Source organism: Suncus etruscus, chromosome 9 (genome assembly GCF_024139225.1).
Source record: "Suncus etruscus isolate mSunEtr1 chromosome 9, mSunEtr1.pri.cur, whole genome shotgun sequence".
NCBI lineage: Eukaryota > Metazoa > Chordata > Mammalia > Eulipotyphla > Soricidae > Suncus > Suncus etruscus.
In genome coordinates, this window is record NC_064856.1 from 1,810,806 (window position 1) to 1,836,071 (window position 25,266).

Here is a 25,266-nt window from a genome sequence, read left to right on the forward strand (position 1 = left end):
AAAAGGAAAATTACAGACCAGTATTCCTGATGAGCACAGACGCAAAGACAATCAACAAAATCTTGGCATAATATCCAATGCCTCATCAAGAAGGTCATACACTATGACCAAGTAGGTTTTATTCCAAGAATGCAAGAATGGTTTATCATACATAAATCAATCAACAGAATATACCATATGAACAAAAGGGAAAATAAAAACCATATGATCATATCAATAGATAGAGAGAAAGCATTTGATAAGGTCCAACACCCATACATGATAAAAACTCTCAACAAGATGAGAATGAAAGGAGCTTTTCTCATTATAGTCAAGGGCATCTACAGCAAGCCATTGGCAAATATTATTCTCAATGAAAATAAACTAAAAGCATCTCCTATAAAATCTGGTAGAAGAAAGGCATCCCCTTCTCACTACTCCTATTCAACATAGTGATGGAAGTTCTTGCCATAGCAATTAGGCAAGAAAAAGATATCAAGGGCATCCAGATAGAAAAGGAAGAAGTCAAGCTCTCACTGTTTGCAGATGTTCTGAGACTATATTTAAAAAACCCTAAAACCATTCCTGACATCCCCAAACCTTCCAGGAGCGACTTCTGGCTGCAGAAAACCCTAAAAACCCTATTTAGACTCTATCAAAAATCTTCTAGAAACAATAGATACATATAGCAAAGTGGATGGCTACAAAATTAACACGTTAAAATAAATAGTCTTCTTATATACAAATAATGATAAAGAAGAAATGGACATTAAAAAAACAATCCCATTCACATTAATGTCACAAAAAATCAAATACCTCGAGTCAAATTAACTAAAGAGGTGAAGGACCTATACAAAGAAAATTACAAAACCCTGCTTCAAAAAATAAAAGAGGGCACAAGGAAATGGAGACATATACTCTGTTCATGGATTGGGAGGATTAACATCATTAAAATGGCAGTATGCCCCAAAGCATTGTACAGATTTAATGCAATTCCTCTAAGGATACACATGACATTCTTGAAAGAAGTGGATCAAACACTCCTGAAATTTATTTGAAATAATAACCATTCACAAATAGCTAGAGCAACCCTTTGGGAAAAGAATATGGGAAGCATCACTTTCCCCAACTTTAAATTGTATTGTAAAGCAATAATCATTAAAACAGGATGGTATTGGGGCTGGATATATAGCACAGCAGTAGGGCATCTGCCTTGCATTTGGCCAGCCCAGAATGGACCTGGGTTTGATTCCCAGCATCCCATATCATCCCCCAAGCATTCCAGGAGCAATTTCTCAGCACAGAGCCAGGAGTAAACCCTGAACGCTGCCAGGTATGGCCCAAAAACCAAACAAACAAACAAATAAAAAAACCAGCAATGTTTTGGAATAAAGACAGACCCTCAGATCAATGGAGTAGATTTGAGTATTCAGAGAATATTTCCCAGATATATAATTATTCTTTGATAAAGGAGCAAGGAATGCAAAAAAAGGGCAAGGAAAACCTCTTCAACAAGTGGTATTGGAACAACTGATCAGCCACTTGCAAAAAAGCGAAACCAGACCTCCATGTAACACTGTGCATAAAGGGTAAGTAAAATGGATTAAAGAGTTAAATCCATAAAAAATATAGAACAACACATAGGTAAAACACTCCATGGCACTGAGACTAAAGGCATCTTAAAAGAAGAAACAGCACTCTCAAAAAAAATATTGGAAGCAGAGATAAACTAATGGGACTGTATATAAGCTGAGAATCTTCTGCATCTCAAAGCAAATAGTACCTAGTATACAAAATCCACCCACAGAATGGGAGAAACTATTTATACAATACCCATCAGATAAGGGGCTAATATCTAAGATATGCAAGATACTGACAGAACTTAACAAGGAAATAAAAATATCTAACCCCATCAAAAAATGGAGAGAAGAAATGGACAATTCCTCAAAGAAAAACTACAAATGTCCAAAAGACACATGAAAAAAAAAGTTCCACATCACTAATCATCAGGGAGATGCAAATCATAAAAGCAGTTAGCTACCATCTTACACCACAAAGACTGACACACGCCACAAAGTATAAGAACAATAAGTGCTGGTGTGGATGTGAAGAGAAAGGAACTCTCTCTCATTCATTGCTGGTTGGAAGGCCATCGAGTGCAGCCTTTATGATAAACAAGATGGAGATTCCTTAGATGGCTGGAAATTGAGTTCCCATATGATCCAACCATACCACTCCTAAGGATATACCCTAGAGAAACAAAAGCACAATAAAAATGTCTTCTGCACACCTATATTCATTGTGGCACTATTTACAATAGCCAGACTCTGGAAACAACCCAGATGCCAACAACAGGTGGGTGGCTAAAGAAACTGTGGTACAGCTACACAATGGAATACTATGGAACCATCAAAAGAGATGAAATAATGAAATATTCCTATACATGAATGGACATGAATATACCGTATCTTCTGGTGTATAAAACGGCTGGGTATATAAGATGACCCCCTACTTTTCCTGTTAAAGTATAGGTTTTGGGCTATATTTGCCATATAAGACTGACTACCTCTCTTTTAATACACACCAAATGGAAATTTAAAAATGTAAGATTTGATTTCAATATGAAAAATTTAATTCAAATGCTTATGTCATGATATACTTAGCTGGAAAACTGTCACTTATAAACATAAGGCAATTTGTCATCAAACATGTAAACATAAAACACTGATCTACATTGAGAGCAGGGAGAGGGGGCCCCTCCAGAGCATCTCCCAGAGGGATGCTAGTAGAAAGAAGCGGGTGGATCACTCATCCCTGAAGCTGGAGTAAGTTTCAGCATGCCATATACCAGTGTATAAAATGATCCCCCGACTTTTAAGAAGTTTTTCCTGGGTTAAAAAATTGTCTTATACCCTGGAAAATATGGTATTCTGAATGAAATAATAGACACGGAAGATTCTCACTCATCTATGGGCTTTAAGAAAAATAAAATACATTATTGTAATTACACACAGACAACTGAGATGAGGACTGATAGGACAGGCTCATGATATGAAGCCCACCACAAAAAATGGTGAGTGCAGTTAGAGAAATACCTACACTAACAACTCTCATGACCGTGGTAATGAGTGAAGGAAGTACAATACCTGTCTCGAATACAGGCAGGAGATGGGGAGGAGCGATAGATGGGGGCATTGTTGGTGGGAATGCTGCACAGGTGAATGGAGCTGTTCATTTTATGACTGAGGCCCAAATGCAAACATGTTTGTGATTTTGAAGAATAAAATATTATTAAAAAAAAGAAATCAGCATAAATGAGAAATATAGATCTAGCAGGGTAAGTGAACTTGTGATAAATTTTTCAGGGTTGTCAATGAAAGAACTTGGACTAGAACCCCCATGTCAGCTACACCGTCCTGCACACTTATTGCACACTTACCCATTTAGTTAAGAATATGAAACTTTCAACCCAATAATTTTAAAAAAATTTGGATTTTTATTTCAGGACCTTGTGATTAAAGTATGCTCTACGGATAGGCAATAATAGACTCACCTAAAATTTTGTTTACGAAAGGAAAATCATTTGCCTCATATTATACCTTCATGTTAAAAATATACTCAAGCTATTTGTCATCACATAGAACTTGAAATGCAGCACACTGGGATGCCAGTTTCTAACCTTAGTTACTGCGTGTCTGTACCAGAGATCCTTATTTGTTTTGGGGAACAATTTTGGGCATGAGAAATGTTTTCTATCTCTAACGTGCTAATGATACCGGCACTTTTCATTAGGTTTTACTTGGTTGCAGTGAACAACTATTTTCTTAGGGGAAACATAACCTTTAGAAGACCTTCTGAATGACCTTTCTTCAGTATCCTAGGTCAGATATAGGATTAAGGGATTTAAAAAATGCCCAGTATTATTGAAATAATCAAGCTAAATACCAGAACTAATCATTGAGAGGAACCATTTTTTAACTAATTTGTCGCCAAAAGGGATTGGTACTAAATACAGTAAAATTTTACATAATGAATGTTTGATGAATTATAAATACAATAAAAGATCAAAAATCAAATAGTGAAATCAGAAAAGTCAATAACAATAATAAAAATGCTCAAACTTCACAAAAATATAGTTAATAGTAAAACTAAAGATTTTATCCCCTCACCCCAGTCTCCTGGAAATCCAATTGAACCATGATAAAATTTTCACACTGGAAACTGAGATTGAGAGAAAAAGTCTTTCCTATAGGAAATCAAGGCTTTCTAGAGAATTCTAACTTAAAGTCAATGTTTTATAAGGGCTTTCTCTGCAGGAACATTGTGGGTCATATCTTCAAGAAAATTACTACCGCAAAAGCTAAATGGAATCTTACCTGTTTCTTAGAGTTATATCTATAATCATATTATGAAAATGCAGTGATAGACTCCCACCAACCTGGACAAAGAAGATGATATTGCTTAAACTTTGTCCAGTGTGGGTATGTTAGGAAAGGTGGCTTATAACAATCACCTACCTTTAAATTTTGCTAAATAGCCTAGATTCTACTTAGGAAGGGATAGAAGGGGAATATTTCTGCGAGCCGGTGCAAAGGCTCCTGATATTCTGTCAGTATCATTAAGTGAACAAGATTATCCTGTAAATTACAGACTCCTGTATACCAACCTGCCACTTGCCCTCTGGGGATGTTTGAACACAGGTAACAGGATAAATATGCTCTGGCATTAAGTCACAGAACATGTTCTAGAACTGTAATGCCCCACAGCTGCCCTTTGTGTTATAAATCAATCGTCTTCCCGTTTTCAGTTTTGAGTGAGTTTCTTTTTCTATGAAACAAATGGCCCTACTTACCTGAAGTTTAAGGACTAAGGGTTAATTTTTCTTCACTAATATATATCTATATTTATATGTGTGTATAAAAACATCAAAATATATAGATAATATGTCTAAATTAAATATTTGAATAATGATATATGTATTTCTTCTAATGTGAATGGATAGATTTTAAACAGCTTTTTTGAAGAACTAATTTGAATTGAAAATGGGGAACCTTAGGCAAATGGTTGAGTAGAGCTGTTCAGACTTAAATGCATATCGGAGTTCCTATTGTTTTGTTAAAATATAAGTTTTGATTCAATATTTTTGGATAGGGATTGAGATCTGATTTCCTAATGAACTTCCAGGAGACATTGACACTGCTCATCTGAATACCACAGCTTGAGTATCAAGGGAAGATTGTTTATTATTATTATTATTATTATTATTATTGTTTTTTATTTTACTATTTATTATTATTATTGTTTATTAGCAATACTGTTTTCATGCTTAGACGCACATTGGATCACCTACCCAGGGAGCTTTAGAAACCACCCACCCCTAGAACTACTGACCACCAGCCATGTAGTTGGTCTGGGGGCTGGTATTGTCTTCATGGAAGGTTTATTAGCAACCTAGGTGGTTTTAGTGTGCAGTTGAGTCATTGCTGCTGAAGTTTCCCAGTAAAACTGACCCATTCACTGTTTTGTCCTTTTCTGAATACTGCAAGAAAATCTCAAGGTTCATTTTCACACACTTTATTGCATTTCACATAGATTTTTTAAATGGGGGGGTCACTTTAAACAGTGCTTGGGAACTACTTCTGATTCTATGATTCTAGCTGTTTGGGGGGGACCATCTATTTCATGAACGCAGACCTCCCACATACGAAGCAATGTACTCAATCTATTGGGCTATCTCTCTAACATCTAAACTAGTGTCTTAATTGTAAATATGTCTTATCATGAGTAGAATAATACATATAAATGTAAGAAGTTTTAGAGTGGTATACATATAGATATAAAGTTAGAAAAAATGAGTCTTATTTTACAAAGAGGGGAAAAGTATACAATTTATTCTTTACACAGCATATATACATTAAAGAAAACCTAAGGAGTTAATCACGGAGCCATGAAGAAGGAAAGTGCCAGAGAATACCAGATCTCTCTGAGTAAACAGTTTGTAGCTGGAGTCATCAGATTCTACTTATAGGAATAATGAACAAATTCAGGATGAAAGGAGACTCCCAACTCTTAATACAATCATTAATTTAGCATTTTATAAGATTTTATAATATTCCATAGGCCATGATGGGTTTTATCTCTGTTCACTCACCCCATTGTTATTCCCAGGAACATCTTGTTTTTCTCCCTTATGCTTCCAGTCTTTCATTGGTATCATGTCAGCCTTACCTTCATTACCTTCCAATTTACATCCTCATTTTAACTTTTGTCAATGCATACATTGCCATTACCCACCCATGTCAAATATCCAGCACACATCCATCCTAGGATCTATCCAATGGCCTACCTTTCCAAATGTTTGCTACATCCAGATGTTCGGTTGATTACATTGTAGAACCACTTTAATGTAACCCAATAAATCATTTGCATGTGATGAGAAACACAAATCCTAAATGTTAAGCTTGCTAGTCTTTTTTCAAGTGATCATTCTCATGTCCCAGATCAAGATATCAAATATTTTATTAAACTCTACAATTTCCCCAAATATCCTCCTGGATACATTATGCTGACTGTTCACTGAAGAGAAATGGATGACTAATAGCTAAGAATGTCTGACATTGCTGATCTTAATATTTCAGAGACTTTGAAGCTTTATATTTCTGTTTTCAAAATTTTTGATATCAAGATATTTACCTGCTTTCTTTACACAGTGATCAGCAGGGAACTGGAGACATTGATGAAAGAAACTGAACACTGGTGATGGAATTGGTGTTGGAATATTGTACTACTGAAATCAGCCACGTAAAACTGTCACTAGAAAATTGTTAAACTATCATATTGCATAGATAAAGAGAGAATTGTGCTCATTTTGAAAAAATTAAATATCAGAGACTAATATTAATGATACAATGTACCCCCTGTATAATCCCCTCTAATGTACTTATTTTTCCCTGCAGGATTTTATATCATTCTGAAACACCAAAATTTGAGATATTTTTTATGGTCATAAACAAATTTGATACCAAGAAATATGCCAATATTTTATTATTTTATGACTATTAATATATTGCTTTAGAAAGATAGCTGTATATCTTATTCACTCATCTACTGTGGGCATTTGATTTTCTTGTTTTTACTTATAAGTAATGCTGAAATGATCTTGGAGAGCATATACAGGTTCTAAACTTAATATTTTTGTTGTGTTCAAATTAACATGCAGCAGTGGAGTTACTAATCATTGAGTAATTCTACTTTTAATTGCCTGAGAATTCTTTACACTGTTTTCTGTAGTAGCTGCACCAATTTACAGGCTCACCAACAATGGATGGGAACACCCCAGATCTGCTTTCTAATTCTAGATTCACTGTAATTATTATTATGAGACATTGATTATTATAATTCCAGAGGATATTGTTTATTAACTAACATCTCGATTAAAAAATTTAAAGTCAACAAAATAGTTTACTTTTTTCTCTCTTGGAATGAAGTGTGAATTTTCCTGATCAAACTATAATGTTCAGTGATGGTATTAAGTGATGTCAATTCTATTATACAAGAATTCCTTTTCCAGTAACTAAACATCCTGCTAGAAATTCTTCATCCATCTCTATGCTAAAAGAAAGAGAAGAAAATGTAGCTCTTTGCAACTTTGACCTAGAAGGAAGGAACACAAATCACCCCCTGATGGGATGGGTGGAATCAGTTCCATTGTCATTGAGATTCAGGATGTTGTGGAAATGTGGTCCCTCTCTAGCAGCAGCTTCTTAGCGAAGACTTAACACTCTTATAGGCCAGCCCTCATCTTTGGTGGCCCATCAAGTTTATCTGCTAAATTGATCAGGAATGCTGTCCATTCTTTAAGAACAATGTTCCCGGGCAAGAGAGATAGCACAGCTGTAGGGCGTTTACCTTGCAAGCAGCTGACCCAGGACAGGCCTTGGTTCGAATCCCAAATGGTTCCAGAGCACAGAGCCAGGAGTAACTCCTGGTGCTGAAGGGTGTGACCCAAAAACAAACAAAAAAAGAAAAGAAAAAAGTTTCTGTCTTCATCATTGATTTCTTTTGTTGTGAAACATACTGAGCCCTTAAGCCCTTAAACGACTTTAAGACATCTCTTGAATTCCCCCATCTTTTATCTTTTCAGCCAACTTTGCTAACAGCAACCATTAAGGAGGCCAGGAGATAAGTCGATGCAGCACTTTAGCATTAGGACATGGAACTTTACTGCCACCCTGTGGTGGATGTGGAAGTCGCTCAGCCAGTGTAATATGGATGGGAATAAACATATGGATAGAACATAGTATAGAATGTAATGGAATTACATTCCATACAGATTGTAATGCAAGACAGTCAATGAACGTCTCCTTTCATCTTTGCTCTCAAGTTTAATTCTGATACATGGTCTCACAGCACCTCAGAAGAACTGAGCTCCATTCACCAAAACCCTAAATTGGCTTTGCCTGCTTCTCTGTCTTAAGCCCCTCTTTGTTCTTTCACCCCACTTTCCTAAAGATACTAGCCTTTGTTTTAGCTCCTGCGACTACGGAACCCAGACTAAGATTTCAATGTAATTTGTGGTTAATTAATTCTTGCTTATATCCTCTCAGAGTACTCTCTGTACTTAGCAATGATTTTTGTTTGAGCTAATGAACAAATGAACAAAAGTAAAGACATAATGTGTTAAACGTCACTGATACAAAGACATGGTACCAGAAAACAACAAATAATGTTCCATTTCCTAGATACTGTATTCGGAGTATAAAAATGACTCTCAACACAGATCTAAAGAAAGTCTATTAACGCTAGCCAAATTGACTTCGGCTGGCTGCCTCACATCTAAGCAGCTAAGAATCAGGGCTATAAACTGTTCACATTGCTTTGCCAAGCTAACAATAAATAGAAAGTCACTCTCTGGAGTTATCCTTAGATGACACTAAAAGCGTTGGTGATTTATGGCCAGATAAAATAATAAACATTTCCAATTAATTTAATGAGAAAATATTGAGCTTCACAAAATTTATATGCAATCCTTCCTAAAGCATTCACATGAATTGTGCATATATTAATATCTTAGTAAAGTAATTAGGTTATGTGGGCTACATCTTATTATATCTGAAAGTTCTTACCAGTTAAATAATCATCATAGCTCCCCTCTACAATATCTTCCTAATTATCATTTTAAAGAATAAATGGTTCTCAACTCCTCACTCAATTTGCTATAACCCCTGTTATTGTAAGAAAAACCTATGTAAAGAAAATAGAATATCAGAGGATATTTAATGTTAGAAAATACAAACAGAATTAGCATTAATTCTAATGACAATCAAAGTACATCAGATCTGTTTGTTTGTAATGATTTGGGCCCCAGCTGTTTCCAACCACATTCCTTAATCAAAACAAGGGTACTGGTTTCTCTAGAGATTAAGAATTTAGATCAATTGTGTAAAAGTAGATGGCTTCTGAGAATCCAGGTTTAGTTTTGAGTCACAGGAATACTTTGCTAATTGACCTCCCAAAAATGTTTACCCAGAAATACAAAATGAAACACATCATTGAGGAGATAGAAGACATTTTAAAAAAATAAACAAACAAACAAAAAAAACCTCATGAAGTCTTATTAGGGCAAAGCTGTTAATTACACTCTTCATTATTGTCAAGGTTAATACAGTCACTGAAAGCAGAGGTACTTTTTCATCTCTGCCTGGGAACAAGAAGAGACAGCTGTTTTTACAGACAGATCCATTATAGCTTATCACCAGACGACAGCCTGAGGATGGAGCGCCATGAAATATGGCCGCTGTCACCCAGAGCCAAAGCAGACGCTGAGCTGGTCTTTGCACAATGCAAAGACAATGAGAGCCACAGCCTCAAACTCATTTAGATTGGGTTGCATTGATTCTTAATACCTGGCAGTTCCATGCATGACATTCTCTGATATTCTTGCAGTTATTATATTATTGATCTCTGTAAAACTGCACAATCTTGCTTTCAGAGCAGTCAGATATTGGCAGTAATGAATAGGGTCCTTACCATCGGAAGCTTGGTTAAACCGTGTTGTAAAATTCTGCATGCTTAGATTTCCTTATTACTGTTTCGCTGCTTCATTTTCTAAAAGTAAAACCTATGTCAGGGAAACATGTTCAAGATTAGGTCTTTATAATTAAGTATAGTTATTATATCCAATTTTTTTTATTTCATGGGACAGGAAATTAATTAGCATACATTTTCTAGTCCTTTATTAACATGGATTTAATTGTATTTTCTAATAAAGCAAAGTGCATTTGCTTATCTCAGTGTGCTGCAGAAACATCAGCAGTCAATATTTTCAAGGAAAAAACATGTCTTAAGTAGGCTCTGTTTTCATTTATTTTTGTTATTTTGTTCTCTTTCTTTTTGCTACAGAATATTTTTTAACTTCTCTTCCAATGACGCAAGGCTACTTTTCTTCCATGGTACTAAGACTATTGTGTTCCAAATGTAGAAATTTGTTCATTGAAGTTTAATTGGATTAAACATAAGAAATACTTTAAGCAGGAATGGAAAAATGATGAATAACATACCAGCCAATGGTAGTTTCAAATAATTTTAAGCATGTACATTTGTATATAAATATTAGTATACATATATGTATAACAATGTACATCTAAAACTATGCTTTTATAATATTCAACACCATGTTAAACTCTTCATAATTTATATGTAATCACATTTATTATGCATAGAATTATTTAAGCATATATTTAATAAAATATATTCCATATTTAATATATATTATTAAAATTATACAATATGAATCATCTTACACCATAAAACATATCTATCTAGTTTTTAATTATAAGAATTAATTACCCTGAATATAAAAAACTTGGGAAGTGCCCTAACACCATTAACTACAATATACAATATGACTGTCAGAACAGTAGCATTGCCTAGATTAGAAGGAATTGGAGATCCAGATCTTCAGGTATCTCCAGATTTTACAGAATCTGAATATTCTTTTAATGGGGTCCCCAGATGATTATGTACACATGAAAGTTTGGGAAACACTGCCCTCCTTTATAATTCACCCTGTCACTGCTGAGATGATTGCCACTAATATATTTCTGTATTTTTATTGTCCTTTTCTTTTCTATGCCTATCTTTGTTCTTCCTTTTTTTCTGTTTCATTTTGGAGGTTCCAAAGCAGTGCAGGGAGGTCCTTGGAGTCACTCCACATTTCAGCGCTTGTACCTGAGGTACAATGATGCTTGGGCACTGTAATACTAGGGACTACCAGAGCCAACCTGGTGGGATTCAGGACCTACAGGGTCATTCCAGTGATGCTTGAGAGGTCATGTGTTATTGGGATCAAAGTCAGATTGGGCACATGTAAGGTATGTACCTTAACCCCTATTTTATTACCTCAACTCTTGACATTGTGTTTTTTTCTATCAAAGTTTATAATTTTTATTTTATCTATATTTTGGATTATGTTTAGATTATGCTTTTATTAATAATTTTTATTTTGAGAAAAGTATTTTTAAGACAATAACAATAGTTCAGACATTAATCTGAAAGTGTTTTGCTTCTTACAACTAATAAGAAGCACAGTAATACCAATTATAATTAACAATGCACTTCATGTTTAAATTAAAGAAATTTGTGATTTGCACCTGTATTAACTACTATTTAAAAACTCTGATGAATCAGTTATTTCTTTTCTTTCAAGGCACAAAGTTGAAATTAATTTTTTATTTATTATTTGTAGCTTCCTTTCATTCTCCCTTTCTAAATTATGTTGAGCTCATCTCAAATTAAATTTTCTATAATTAAATGTTACTTATTACTACTTTCTGTATATCAGTAATAAAACAAACTTTTATATGTATTATTTAATTAAATCATCGCACAAAACCCTATAAAGCAAGAATTTATTAAGGCATTTTATAGATTAAAGTAATAGTTTAAAGAAGTTAATTTGTCCAATAACACAGCAGATAATTACTAAAGTGTAATATTAAAACAAAAATAATAAATACTGAAAAATTTGTTAAAATATTTTATTTTGGGGCCTGTGAGGTGATGCTAGAGGTAAGGTGTCTGCCTTGCAAGCGCTAGCCAAGGAAGGACCTCGGTTTGATCCCCCCGGCGTCCCATATGGTCCCCCCAAGCCAGGGGCAATTTCTGAGTGCTTAGCCATGACATCAAACGGGTGTGGCCCGAAAAAAAACAAAAAAAAATTTATTTCATAACTTGTTCTTATTTTTCTTTTATTTTTTATTCTTCTTTTAGATTGCATTTACTACATAGCATCATTTTCTTTCATAAGGATATTTCTACATTTTACTTTTATGTTATTATTGTAATATAAACTAAACTTGCTTTACATATGCAGTAAATAGTACATGGAAATGACATATTCCTTAATTCTGTGGTCACAGGTTAATATTTTTTAATTTTTAATTTTATTTTACTGAATCCATTGTGATCTACAAAGTCCTTTATAGTTTAATTTAAGATATACTGTGAATCAGGGACATTCCCACCACCAGTGTTGACTTCCCCTCTACCAATGGACCCAGAGTGCATCCTATATCACCAAACTTTGCCCACTGGCCTGCCAGAATAACAAGTTAATTTAAGTTCAGATTGTTAAAATTTAGATCTCTTAATTTTATTGTTGTTAACTTTAGCTTGGACAATTCGTTATGTCCTTTTTTTTCCTCTACCAATGTACCTGAGACCACTTGACCCCTGACCCCCAGTCTTTCTTTTTCTTTTTCCTTAATTTTATAGAAAAATACAGAAATATGAAATAAAACAAAGTAATCCATGTCCCGAGGTTTTGTGAGAAAGGCAGGAGCCCCTATTTAAAAGATAAAAAATATAATAATAAAAAAGAAGAAAAAAATGGGGGTTGGCAGTTTTTTGCATAGGCACGACAAAAAAATGGGAAAAAATAGAAAGAAAAAATCTTTGGCCTAAAATCAAGGATACCCTACCCATGAAATGTGCTGCCATTAGACCAACTACAAACTCTGGGCAGACTATGTTGTATAACCCCAAAGTCTATCTTCATGGTCCTAGTAAAATCACAGTTGTCGCAGTCAGGTTTCTGTAATTAGAGATCTTGGTTTTGTGCAAATATGTCACAGTCAGGGTATCATGGAACATCTGGTTTCATCTCATCATTCAGTGGTGGGGGGAAACCAGCCCTGAAATCAAGTTGTAGCTGTTACCAAGTCATGAGGCTGTCATAAAGTCCACTCTGAAGCAAATCAGCGCAGGGCAGCATTAGGGCCTTCCTCCATAGAAGGTTGATTTCTTGTGCTGGTGCAGAAAACAGTGCTAGTTCCAAAGATGGCATCCATGGTTCGGTGAATAGCTGATGTTTGATCCACTAAAACCTAAGTCAAGTCACTGTGTTAAATATTCAGAGTTAAAGGCCTTCCTACAATATAAACTTTATGAGTTCCTATCCCACAGGTTAATTTCTATGCTAAAACAGCAAGCCTTTAATCTCCAGGTAAACATAAGTGAACATACTTTGGGGAAAAAATTATTGTGAAATAATAACATTTCAGATTTTCAGCCTAGTGCATTTATAACACAATTAATGGTAAAAATGTTCTTAATCTTAACAGGTTACTATTATGTAAACACTTATTAACATATGTGTACTTTAGATACATGTTATAAATATTAAAATATTATTTTATGAATAGATAGATGCCTTTTATAAGGCATCAAAGTGAATTAATTTTATTGAATTAATTATTCAAGTTGAAGGAGTTTTAGAGGGAAAATGTAGATATTTAAAAGATCCTGAAGTTTCATGGAACTTTTCTGTAATGGTTTGATTTGAATGAAATTAAGACAGTATTTTTTTTTTTTTAGTATACAGTATTTTCCGGCATATAAAACAACTGGGCGTATAAGATGACCCCCAATTTTGCATTTAAAACATGGAGTTAGGCCTCTATTCCCTGTATCAGACAGAACATTCCTGTGCTGCAACTGTATGTACCACAGTGAGCCAATCACAACAAGCAAAGGTTCAGAGGTTCTACTGTCATCGACTTCCTCTCTGACTCTGGCCAAGCTGAACAGGCTTTTGACATTGTAGATTTGGGTCCAGAACATTGTCTAATTTGCATGCATCAAAAGCCTGCTTGGATTGGCTGAGTCAGTGGGGCGGTCTGAGCAGCCTGACAGTGATTGGTCCCTTCTCATAGGCACCTTTTCTGGCAATTCCCTGGTGGCGTCAGTTAATCTCCCCCACTACATGAACCAAACAACACCCCATCCTCGGACCCTAGCAATGAACCACCAACACCATTAGCTGGATTTTGCCAGAAGTGGCCTCCAGATCTCCTGAGTACTGTTTGGGAGCCCCCAAGAAAGAGATTTGAAAACTCTGCGGCCTGATTTTTTTTTCTTGTCTTGTTTAGCGGCATATTGAAACATTTTTCGGGATATACTTGGCGTATAAGACGACCCCTGATTTTCGGTTGACTTTCTTTTGTTTCAAAAGTCGTTTTATACGTTGGCAAATATGGTATATTCTGGAAGACATGTAAGACATCTAGCCCCCAACATAGTCATTTGTTTATTTGCTGCAAGTGAGCTAACATATTGTCTGGATACAAATTCCAGAGAATAGTGATTGAAATACTGATCTAATGTGTGATTAATTATTGTTATCATCTTAAACATTCTGATTATCTCTGTACTTCAAACATATAGTAAGGGATGACTTGATCATTTTGTATGTCCTCCCTCTTTACGACTACATGTATTGTTTTCTCCTGAGTCTACTTTAAAATTCTTCTTTTCCTAAAAGCTTTCCAGGGGGTAGAAGGAGAATGAGACTAATTTGTATAGCACTTTAGTGATAATATGTGAAAGTTTTCATTTATCAATTTTCATACTCATAGAACTTTTCAATACAAAAACTAAAGTAATATAGAAAATTTTTATTTAGCCAACAAAGAAAAAAATCAGATCCCAAAATGGACTATAGACTGTGACTAAATAACCTGACTAATACATATTAAGTAACTTCAATAAAAGGAGTATAGGGAGAAAAGCCCAAGTTAACTAAATAGAAATTGGTGCTGTTATGCTTGAAACTCAACTATAACAATTTTTTTAAATCTTGGTTCCTTAATAAAAGGTGTTTTGAATGGAAACTGTAATATTAACTTTAAAATAACTATAAAAACACTATTCTTTTATTAGCAAAGTTATTTCTTATATTATGGGTTAATAATTCTTAAACTGCTGTAATGTATTGAGATTGAATAAGTAAATGATTGATGCTGAGATTATAAATAAGGGGGAAGTTAGACTAATTTATCTGTATTAATTCCTGTATTAGGTCTACCAGTATGAATTAATGCTTAGCTTAGTACAGAAACAAAGAGATAGCATTTTCATGCCTAAATAACTACATAGGGGCCAGCGAGGTGGCACTAGAGGTAAGGTGTCTGCCTTGCAAGCGCTAGCCAAGGAAGGACGGTGGTTCAATCCCCCCGCATTCCATATGGTCCCCCCAAGCCAGGGGCAATTTCTGAGCACTTAGCCAGGAATAACCCCTGAGCATCAAATGGGTGTGGCCCGAAAAATCAAAATAAATAAATAAATAAATAAATAACTACATAGTCCTGCATTTTCTAAGATTGTTTCTTGAGAGCATCTGACTATAATGAGAACCCAAATAACAATAAGCACACTTGGCACCCACATATTAGTTTAAGTATCATTGTTCAATCAAAGAACCCAGGGTGATTTGTAAAAATAACAAAAGATAGTTCAAGAGCAGAGGAGATAGAAGATGAACTTAGGGCATCTTGCTAGCATAGAAAATAAAGAAGTGGTCAGAAATTGAAAGAATGGGGGAACAGCAGAGGAACACAGCTGCCAACCTGAAAGAATTTGCTCAGTCATCAAGACTGGAACAATTAAGCAACAACAACAAAAAAAACTATCATAGGACTGTAAACATACAATTGTAACTCAAAGTAGAAATAATCATCCATGATTATGCTCATATTGAAGTAAGTAAATGATTGAAAAATAAATCAGGAGAAAAGGCAAGTGTTCCATACTTTTCAACAGAGTAATAGCAGCTGAGTACCAAATCAGGACCTGCAAATTATCTATTTGGATCTTCTCTCTCAGGGATATCAAGCTTGACTCCCTACCCCTTGAATGCAAGGCTGTACTTAAAGACTTTGTTCCCACAGCATGACAAGCCTAGGAGGAAAAAAAGTGGAATGTAACTTTACAGTGTGGAAACCTGGCAAACATTATGCCACTGGGTGAATAAGATTAATATCAAAAGTGATAAGCCATATTTATTCAGTCAGCCTGGATCCATACCTGGATATGATGTGATGGTACCTTACTCTGTAGTCTTCTTCCTCCAAACCATTAAGTTTTTGAGCCATACCCAGTGATGCTCGGGAATGCTCAGGGATGTTCAGTTATTCCTAACTCTGCACTCAGGGCTTGAGGGAGAATATGAAGTACCAAGAATTGAACACAGGTAAGTTACATGCAAGGTAACTACCCTACCCACTGGACTATATCTAGGACCACATTTTACAGCATACACGACCAGTATTCCTTAACTGTGAGCTTCATCAAAATACAAAAGCAACTATCTAGGGAACTGGCACAGACCAGAGGAAACGAAAACTAGAAGGCATATGGTACAGGGCAGGAGTGATAGTCTAGGGTAGGACATTTGCCTTGCATTTGGCTGACCTGGATTCGACCCCCAGCTTCACAAATAGTCCCTGAGCAGCACCAGGAGTGATCCCTGAGTACAGAGGCAAGAGTAAACTTGAGCATTATTGGGTGTGACTTTGGTACTTCAAACAAAAGAACAATACAATGAGGTATTCTGAGACACTATGGGAAGACTAAATCTGTTTTAACAGTGGGGTTTAATTTCTAGTTACCATAAAGTGTCAGCAACATGGGAACTTGAGAGATGTGTGAGAATTCATTCTATAAGTCTACAGCAATCCTAAAAGTAATTTTTTCCCATGGAGAGGATGTCCCCTAGGCACTCAAATGGTGTCCCAGTTCACTAGCCTCAGTTAAACGTAAAGGCCTGTGTTTGCCGTGCTGTGGCAGGGATCTCAGGTGGGGAATTCCCAGGCTGCACCTAGAGACAATCATAAGAATATGTGATCCCAGGAGGGTCTAACCTGGGCAGGTGTATGCAAGTCACATACCCTAACTCTGTACTATCTCCTGCTCCTGAAGCTTCATTTAAGGAGAAACATAGAGACTAAAGGTAACGTTTCATAACTTAATTGGGGTGGGGGATCAGATCTCATTTCTCTAAAGCTACATGTTCCAGGACAACTTTGAATTTTTATTTCAGTGTGAAATCTAACATACTAACGTGGTTTTAGCTCCTTGTTTCCTGTGCAAAGGCATTTTTCTCTTAAATCTTGAGAGTCTGAAGTCAGCAGACTTTGTTCTTTGTTCTTTTATCCTCCTCTGTCATATTTTGCTACAAACCTTGTCACTGTCAAGGCACAGCTGACTTGGTTTTTAAGTTGTTTGTGATTCCCTTTTGTTCTTGCTATTCCTGTGTTCTTTGAGTTCATTAAAGAAAATATTGAGACTTCAAAAAATTTTTCAGTAAGATCAAGGTACAGATTTCTCATTACCATTCAAACGCCATCCAAAAGTCATCAAGGTTCATATACAAAAGTTTGGCTTTATCGCTCATTACCATTATATGTTTAATTAGAACATTTCCTTGAATCACAAAATAAATCCCGCAAAATAATCTTCATATTCTTCCCTATTTTAAGCTCAGAAAGTTCATGCATTGTTGGTCAAATCTGATAAATCCAGTATTATTTTATTCCATCAAGTGCCAAAAGAAATACGTACCCATTTTTAGCTTTATTGATAGCACTGAAGTGATAGGGTTTACTATTGTTTTGCAACTTACATGAATAATAAATTCAAAACATAATAAAATATACTTTTTATAGCTTTACATTTATAGATTTAAAATAATCGATTTATTGTTTGACTTAGATATTATTAAAATATAATAGAGGAAAGGGAAAGTTTTTTTCTATCAACTGGCAAATTAAGACAAAACTATACCATTTTCTAAATAATAATTTTGTTTTTTCTGAGTCGATGGGAAGGAAATTGGTATTTGAAAATATTGTTGAATGAGTTATTTCTGTACTGATCTCAATAACTTTTTGCTACTTATTTTTTTTTTTATCTGTTCCTGGAATCTCTTTTCCTTTCCTCTTGAGATTGGACGGCATGGGGGTGGACCTATTCCATTGATTTTGAAAAGCTTGGGCATATTTTCTTTAAACAGTATTCCCTTTATTGTTCCCAGACAATCGTTAGAGGCAACAAACCCTGCAAGGAAACCTCCATCAATGGCCTTCTTGAGGATTTTGACAACATCTCTGTGACTCGATCCAACTCCCTAAGGAAAGAGAGCCCGCCCACCCCAGATCAGGGAGCCTCCAGCCATGTGCCAGGCCCACGGGAAGAAAATGGCTTCATTACCTTCTCCCAGTATTCCAGCGAATCCGACACCACCGCTGACTACGCCACTCGAGAAAAGAGTTTCTATGGAGACGACTTGGACCCATATTTTAAAAGCAGCCAGGGAGCCAAGCAAAATGGGCATGTGATGAAAATGAAGTCTGGGGAGGCCTACTATTCTGAGATGAAGCCTTTGAAACCGGAGCTTGCCAGATTTCCAGTGGATTACCACACACACTTGGATGCCCTGAGCAAACCCAGTGAATACAGTGACCTGAAGTGGGGCTACCAGAGAGCCTCCAGCTGCTCTCCCCTTGACTATTCGTTTCAGTTCACACCTTCTCGAACTGCAGGGACACGCCGATACTCCAAGGAAAGCCTGGCATTCAGCGAAAGTGAATGGGGACCCAGTCTGGATGACTACGACAGGCGGCCCAAGTCATCCTACTTGAACCAGACGAGCCCTCAGCCTGCCATGCGGCAGAGATCCAGGTCAGGCTCAGGCCTCCAGGAACCCATGACGCCCTTTGGAGCAAGTGCATTTAGAACCCATTCCCAAGGACACTCCTACAACTCTTACACCTACCCTCGCCTGTCCGAGCCTACAATGTGCATTCCAAAGGTAATGTTCACTTCCTACTGCCCCCAAATGGGAGGGCCTCTCCAAAGGTCATACTACTGTAACCTTTGGAAGGCCGGTGGTCTACACCGTAAACTCTACAAGGCATGCCTGGCCACATTTGTCTGCTTTGTTGACTGTAGATAGTCAATATTTTGCTTTCTATATGAGTTAGCAGGACCCTTCCCTAGTCTGAATTTTAGTGCTTGTTCGCCTTTTAAGTGAAAATCCAAGTAGAAAAATTTGACATTTCCATTTTATGGATTCCAATGACCCAGATTTAGGGCAAAGTACATGTATTTTTTTTTTTTTTAAAAAAACTCAAAGTCTTTTAAAGTCGCCAAAAGGTTTGAGACAAAGGCACATAATTATTTGTTTGAGCAAATATGCTGATAACTATTGTTTGTTCATAGTGTACTAAATAAGTGTCCTAGTAAAGAATATACGGTTTTAAAAGATTAGATGGAAGAACATGGTGGTTTACTGCATTTTGGCAAATTTTACATGGGTCTTCGAAATGTGAAAAAAAAATCAGGATAATTTGATAATTCTGTAATAAGATTAATTTTTGTCAACTAAAAATGAAGATTTTTTTTTCATTTTGAAAGTTTTTTCTGTTGGAATGGTGTATTTCATATGAAAATTTAGAATAGAAACTGAGGTTTTTTGTTTTTTTTTAGTAAGTGTTCTCTATTTTTTTTTTAACTCCTTATGGTATTTTTTAATCTTAGCTGTTTATTTGCCTTGAAACTTGAGTCACTCTTGATGTACTGTAAAAATATGTTGGAGAATAGACTAATGGTTAAATATTCATGAGAAGATAAATAATTTTTACTACCTTATCTGAATATCATAATGAGAATTTGGTGATAGACTGTGAATTATAAACCATCTGATAAAGTGTAATTACTAGTGATGTGCTTGTATATGTTGACATCATATACTCTTTTCTGAAAGAGATCTCTTCCAGAGATTTCTGAAATCCAGAGCAGAATTGCACACAGAAGACCTAGGTTCAATCCCCATCACCCCTTATGGTCCTCCAAGCCCGCTAGGAGTAATTTCTGAGCACAGACAGAAATAACCCCTGAATGCCGCCAGGTGTGCCCCTTAAAAATACTTTCTTGGTTTTGGTTCGATCCCCTAGTGTGCCATATGGTGCCCCAAGCCAGGAGTGATTTCTGAGCTCATAGCCAGGAATAACCCCTGAACATCACCGGGTGTGACCCAAAACTCAAAACAACAACAACAACAACAACAAAACCACAACTCATTCTTTAACAGGTGATTTAAGCTACACAGTAAACTCTGGAAGGGAAGCCTGTTTACATATACCTGCTTGTTGATTGTAGGCAGTCATCATTTCATTATTCTTTGCATATTAGTTTTGATAAACCTAATCCCAAATGTTGGAGAATAGTCTGATTTCTTTGTTGTAGTTGGTAGGTTGTCTTTTATTTTGTTGATGGTTTCTTTTTAAATTGATGTAACACCATTTGTTTATTTAACGTTTCTTTGTTTGTTTTTTGTTTTTGCTTTTGGTGTCAATTCTAAAAAGTCATCAAGGAGACCATTATCAAAAATCATTATCACTGCCTATGTTTCCTTACATTGTTTCTGCATTTTCAAGCCTTATGTCGTTTCTGCATTTTCATTAAATTTTTATATATAGCATAAAATGAAGATACAGTTTTATTCTTTAAATGTAGATATCTAGTTTGGATAAGATCACTTATTGGAGCTTATCCTTTCCCCAGATGTGTTTCTTCAAAAACGTAATTGGATATATATATTTATATTGCTTTTATTTCTGAGTTCCCTACTCTGTTCCATTTGCTTATATATCTGTCTTCATGCCAACACAATACTGTTTTGATTAATATGGCTTTGTGATTTCATTGGAACCAGGTAACTATAACTATGCTGTTCAATTACTTTGGCCCTTTAGGGTTGAGGGGAGAGAGAGAGAGAGAGAGAGAGAGAGAGAGAGAGAGAGAGAGAGAGAGAGAGAGAGAGAGAGAGAGAGAGAGAGACAGAGAGAGACAGAGACACAGAGAGAATATGGATGTGTGTTTATGTGAATATATATTTTATATTTGAACATTTGTGTTAGATAGATGTTTTGGATCATAGTCATGGAGAAAATTTGCCAAGAGACTCTTTAACTTTTCTGCTCTGGAGCATATTTGGCCCATTATTATATTGGTCCAACGAGTATTCATTTCAATATCTGGAAAATTAAGATATTTGAGTTAGTAGATTTTACATACGGATTTCAGGGTTGTGGGACAATAAATGGACAATCTTGTATCTATAGACTCCACACATTTTTACTTAGCATTGGAAATAGAAACAACTGAAGCTTATTCCTTTATATGGGATTGCCCCTTCACAGCCCTTTTATTCATTTTTTTCCCATTATCCTAATCCCAGAGGTACTGGGGGTAACCCCGATCACTTATTTTATAAAAAGAAACACTGAATTTTAGAAAGTCACTGACAAATTTAAGGTTTCATAGCTCTTGCAACAACAGGACAACAATCCACATGTAGTAGTTCTCTCAATTCAGTGAAGTCCAACTGCATTTGCTAATAAAACTCAGAGAGAGAAAAGGTGGTTAGCAGAACTTCAGACTAAGTGAAGAAATGAGAAGAGGGCGAAATAAGACAGATGTAAGGAGTAATTCTTCCTTCCTATATAATTCTGTCTTTTTATAGAATTCCAACTATATATATTCCAACTATATTCCAGGACAGGCATAGCAGACCTGCCCTGAAATACAGCTTTCTCAAACTCATAACAATACAGGAACTCTTGTGGCTCCACAGAATATTTACCCATCGAAACATCTAGTCAGAACTCTTGAGCCTTTATAATTAAGACTCCAAAGGAGCAGGCTGCTGCTTCATGTTTCATAGGAGACTAGTGAGAAATTCATGAACAGGTTTTGTAGGAGGGTAGGCAGTGGGAGGCATGTTAGTAATTAAAACGTTTACTTGATTAAAAATATAACATCTCCCTAAAAAGACATAGGTGCAAATGTCTTTAGAGCTATACTTTAAAAAATCAACCAATCAGGTTTTGATCTCCTGCTGAGAGAAGAAATAGCAATCACGACTCAGATAATTTTATTCCTAGAAGCTGCTAGGTAATATTCACATCTTTTAATAGTTTGAGAAGAGGGGAGCATGTCTTCACATTTGTGTGTATGTTACTGCACAACAGGTTAGGGGTTCAAGAAAAATAAAATGAATGTTAATCTATAGTTAAAAAAAGTCCTTCAATCTTATCTACTTACCCAATTTTCTAATTGTCTGAAAATCCAGCATGTCATAAAATCTGTAGATACTGGCATCTGCCTTCCTACCTTTAAATGCTCCTTGCTGAGATGAAGTAGAGGATACCTTGGGGATCAGAAAACAATAAGACTATACAAACTTCAGTTAGCATCATTCATTCTTCATGATTCAATGTATGGCCAGTTGTGAAACAAGAAATCTCCCATCTCTCCTCCTGAGATGGGTCTGCCTTTCAGGAAGGAGAAAAACTAGCTGAAGATATTACCATCATGTACTTGACTTTGTCCAAGACCAGTGCTTTCCAGGGACCAGTTTTCACAAAACTGCCTACTTGTTAGCCTTAGTGCTGGCACAAAGTATCTGTGCTTAGTATTGCATTCATTCTGAGAGTTCTCATCAAAATAGCTATTCAGTCCATTCACTGCACACCTGCCATCTGCCAGATACATCTGCCAGATGTTGAATTGAATCAATTGTCAAGAAGTTCTTGTCCCTTTGTACAGATGAGGAAACCTGGCCTTTGAGAGGATCGGCAATAACCAGGTCTGTCAATGACACGAAAACATTAAATATATTTTCCAAGGTCATGGGCACAGCTTCCTTATGTACCTTACAAATTCCTTTTAATCCCTGAAGTCATAAAGTCCCTTTTGATTACAGTGTTCTATGTCAACCTTGACACAATCTGCAGTTGGGGCCTTATGAGTGTTGGGGGATCTATTTTGTGCTCTATAAGTATTTAAGCAACATCCCTGGATGCAACTCACTAAATGCCAATAGTATTTCTCCCTGCCTTCATAATAGCCAACATCTCTCTAGTTACTATTAAGGGCTGCATGGGGTGGGAGAAGTGAAATTTTCTCATTTAAGAACAACTGATCTCTGCTATGTATGAAACACTATTTGTTTTTGGAAGATTAGGCAATAGGTTCTAGATATGTTCTGAGTCCCGCATGTTTACTTTAGTGACTAAATTATTTTTATTTATAACTTCTGTTTCTTTATTGACTGGGAATAAGGATTGTCCCAGGTTTATCAAATGTGTGAAGGTTAAATACATTGATAAATACAAATGTCTCGTTGTCAACATATAGTCTATATGCCAATCCTTATATGTGCGTATGTATACACACACACACACACACACACACACACACACATATATATATATATATATATATATATATATATATATATATATATATATATATATATAAAGGCTTTGGGGATTGTTTGATAAAATTTTGTAAAAAAGAGGTCATATTTCACTCCCACTAAAAAGTATAAAAGAGGTAACTTTCTAAATCAGATTCCTATGATCAAACTTTAGCTGTATACATTGATTTTGCCATAGTTACTGCATTTGTTGAATGTTTTCATACCTACATTGATTCTATTCCAAGGATTTTTATGCATCAATTTAAAGGAGTTAACTTATGACGAATAGTTTCCATTTCTATTCCCATGAATATTTCTGATCAGAAAGCATGTTACTATATATGCTAATGTTCAACATAGAAATAGCCTGATTGTATAATCTTTTACATATTTGCAAACTATGGGAACATGTTCTCATTGACGTTATCCTCGCTCTATGTACCCCTGCAACTTCTAAGTTTATCTGATCTCACTTTGGAGACGAGGGTCACAGAAGAAAGGCTAATGGAGCTGTGTGTAACTTTCTCAAGGCCCATAATTTATAGCCATAACAACCCCCATTCCACTACACTACAGTTTATGCTGCTTTTTGGAATGGAAAATATGGACATAAAGTTCTCAAACTTCCCTTAGAAGTCAGAAGATAAGGGCCCGGAGAGATAGCACAGCGGCGTTTGCCTTGCAAGCAGCTGTTCCAGGACCAAAGGTGGCTGGTTCGAATCCTGGTGTCCCATAAGGTCCCCTGTGCCTGCCAGGAGCTATTTTTGAGCAGACAGCCAGGAGGAACCCCTGAGCACTGCCGGGTATGGCCCAAAAACAAAACAAAACAAAACAAAAAGAAGTCAGAAGATAAGCAAGAATCAAAAATGTATGCTGACCACCTCCTCTGCACCAGGCAGAAACTTAGCCAGATTTGCAGCTCAGAATGTGGTACATAGATAAAGGGTTCTGGATAAAGATAGAGGATGAAAGACAAGCATGATGGATTTCCTGACGGCTTATGCCTTTCTCCTGAGGTCAACAGTGAATTGGCTTTCTTTGCTCAGCTGTCACTTTGTTTTACTTGGAAAGAAAAGCTGAACCATTGTGCTCAGCCTTCTTGAATTGCAGTTTAATATTCCCACTACTGTGATGACACTTCCCATGCCCAGATTTAACTAAGGGTCCCTGGAATAAAACTATATCTTCTCATCTACAGAGGATCTTGCAGCATTTCTTTATGGGTCTGTTGGATAATGAAAAGTCAATGCAGGACCACTCTGCTGTACTGTACCAAAAACCTAAGAGAAAATTAAAGAAATGTTTTTTTCCCCAAGCCAGGAGCAACTTCTGAGCACATAGCCAGGAGTAACCCCGCAGTGTCACTGGGTGTGGCCCAAAAAAACAAAAAAAAAAAAAAAAAGAAGAAGAAATGCTTTTTACATTCTGTAGCAATGAATATTGCTGCCTTTAGGCATTTTTCCTTGTAGTGTCCTGTGGTATGCTTAGCAAAGTTCCCTTGATATCCAAAGAAAGGAATTATAGAAAATTTGTTAACACCTGTCTTATGTCTTCTGATGGAGATATTTACTGTCATTGTCATTTGAATGGACACATCTTCCCATGAATTTATGGTTCAGTTTAGATTTGCAACTGGGTGATTATGAGTGCGTTTTCCCATCATAAATGAACAAAAAAAATCGTTC

At 36.0% G+C, this 25,266-nt stretch overlaps 1 protein-coding gene across 1 annotated transcript in view; it reads left to right on the forward strand.

Moving 5' to 3' along the window:
* Nucleotides 1-25,266, forward strand: part of PAK5 (p21 (RAC1) activated kinase 5) — a 177,053-nt gene that overhangs the window by 121,052 nt on the left and 30,735 nt on the right. Inside the window, exon 3 of the mRNA XM_049780224.1 lies at nucleotides 18,350-19,126. Coding sequence (XP_049636181.1) covers nucleotides 18,350-19,126 — 777 coding nt within the window. The remainder of the gene's footprint in view (nucleotides 1-18,349; nucleotides 19,127-25,266) is intronic.